This window comes from Nannospalax galili, unplaced genomic scaffold (assembly GCF_000622305.1).
Source record: "Nannospalax galili isolate Female #2095 unplaced genomic scaffold, S.galili_v1.0 scaffold685, whole genome shotgun sequence".
NCBI classification, from domain to species: Eukaryota; Metazoa; Chordata; class Mammalia; order Rodentia; family Spalacidae; genus Nannospalax; species Nannospalax galili.
The window spans coordinates 3360084-3362587 of NW_008353482.1; the positions used below are offsets into that span (position 1 = coordinate 3360084).

General features: G+C 41.1%; 1 protein-coding gene across 3 annotated transcripts in view; it reads left to right on the forward strand.

Annotated features, from left to right (window-relative positions):
* Apba2 (amyloid beta precursor protein binding family A member 2) overlaps window positions 1–2504 on the forward strand; it is a 260996-nt gene that overhangs the window by 216060 nt on the left and 42432 nt on the right. For all 3 annotated transcript variants that reach the window (XM_008850617.2, XM_008850619.2, XM_008850618.3), the window contains one exon: window positions 880–960. In XM_008850617.2, coding sequence (XP_008848839.1) covers window positions 880–960 — 81 coding nt within the window. The remainder of the gene's footprint in view (window positions 1–879; window positions 961–2504) is intronic.

A 2504-nucleotide genomic window follows, 5' to 3' on the forward strand; every position in this document is an offset into this window, starting at 1 on the left:
ATTGTTAGAGGGATGTGCAATGAGACAACCACCATGGGAATAGTACAGAAAAGCTTTCAAGAAAATTAAAAATAGAATTGCTGTCTGATCCAGCATTTGTAACTCTGAACATACATCCAAAGGACATGAAAGCAGAGTCTCAAAGACACATTAGCACACCCGTGTTCTTAGCAGTATTGTTCATGATACCCACCAGGCAGGACCCACACAAGTGGTCTTTAATGGTTGACTAAGCAAAGCATGGTGGTACACTACTCAGCTTTTAAAAGGAAAGAAAAATAAAAATATTTTTTCAAAAAAGAGGGCGATTCCAAGAGGTAGTATAACAGCTTGACTCTTGAGGACATTGTGGTAAGTGAAATGAACTGGCCAGTTACAGAAGGATAACCATTTCTGAATCCACCTATCCCAGGTATAGTCAAATTCATAGTTTCAGAAAGTACAATGGAAGCTGCCACAGCTATGGGGATTGTGAAATGTGAAATTGTTGCTTTGTGGGTTCAGAGATTCAGTTTTGTAACATGAAATGCGTTCTGGGAATGGTGGGTGATGCTGGCTGCATATGCAAATGTAATTTGTGCTATTGAACTGAAAAGAGCGTAGATGGTAAATTATATGTGATAATTATATGATTGTATTTATAAAATTAATACTAATAAAAGTCTTAAATGATGCTAAGACATTTTAGAAATATAATACATATTAATTGTATAATGGCTTCGTTAAATATGTATATACATGTACACAGACACACATACATATATATCCCTACATACACACATTTATTAGAAGACTGAATTCCACTGAATGTCTATAAAGTTGTGTCTGGATTCATTTCTTTAATGTGTTAAAACACAATTTTAACCTCCTGGTTTCCAGGTTTGCAATGGTTTGGAGCAGCCAAGGAAGCAGCAGCGCTCTGATCTCAATGGACCCATTGACAACAACAACATCCCAGAGGTAATTGTTTTCTAAGCATGAGAGCCCTGGGCAAGTGTTCATATGATACAGTTGCTTGAACATCCTGGCCAGATCTCTTACTTCACAAAGTTCTGATCTCACCTAGGACATGGAGAAAGGAAGTCCAGACCAAGCCAACCTGGGACCACTCTTTGGGGAAGAGGAGTGGGTGCCCTGGCCTAGGTGCGAAGGGTGTGTCCTGAAAACTCACAGTTGCACCATGGATATTGTACTGCTGATGTGGGGCCAGGATCCCTGGTGCTCCCTGCTGATGTATGGGATGGGATCCCTGGTTCTCCCTGTTTTGTTAGAGGCTCAGATACAACCTGGATCTCTCATCAGCAACACCATTAACATTTAGAATTGACAGTCATTTGTTTGGAGGGGTATTGTCCTATACACTGTGGTGTCTATGAGTATCCCTACCCACTTACATCAGTAGCCACTACCTAACACCTCAGTTATGATGACTAGAAATGACTCCAGACATTGCCAAATATGTCCCTGAGGACAAAAGTCATCCTGGTTGAGAGCCACTGTTCTAAGCCAACAACATGGCTTTAAAAAAAACATCCCTTATGCCAGGTGTGGTGGCACACGCCTTTAATCCCAGCACTTGGGAGGAAGAGGCAGGTGGATCTTTGTGAGTTCGAGGCCAGCCTGGTCTACATAGTGAGTTCCAGGATAGCTACAGCTACAAGGAGACCCAGTCTCAAAAACACACACACAAAAAATCCCTTATAAAGTAATGTGTGATTAAAATGAGGACTTAAGCAAGGTATTTCTGAGTAGTTGAAATGAGATGTTCTAGCTTTGTTGAAATAACTGCAGTCATCCATGTTGTGCTACTCATCTCTCTTGAAGACAAACCCAAGAAATTCCCATACCCACTGGTTGGAGAGTATATTAGTCAGGGTTCTCCAAAGAAACAGAACTGGTAGAATGAATATATATGTATATAGATTTATCAGCTTAGCTCACAGGATAGAGTCCGAGTAGTCCAACAATGGCTGCACCACGCTGGAGAGGCTGAGAATCTGTAGTCACTCAGTCCACAAGGCTGGATGTCTCAGTAGTCCGAATCTGGTGCTGAAGGTCTGACAAATTCCAAAAGATCAGCTCATCTTCAGTCTACAGCAGTAACATGAACTCACCAGCGAAAGAGAAGGCAAGCAGCAAGAAGCCAGGCGTTCTCCTCTGCCTTGGTCTTTTATATGGGCTGCCATCAAACACCCACATTTAGGGTATGTCTTCTAGCTTCAGATGATCCAATCAAGATCTCTTTCATTTCAGTTAATCCCAGATCCAGTCAAATTGACACCCAGGATTAGCCATTACAAGTCCACCCCCTGTCAACTTGACGCCCGATAGTATCTCTCTATGTCATGCTTAATTTTCAAATGAAAACAATGTTGAGGTCATAATTTCACCTAACATGATATAACTATCCCATCATACAATGACCAGTGCATTATATATCTTAGAGTAGGTAATAAGGTCTTCAAGGAATGCTTAGTCCTTTAGTATCTCATAACCCAGTATGA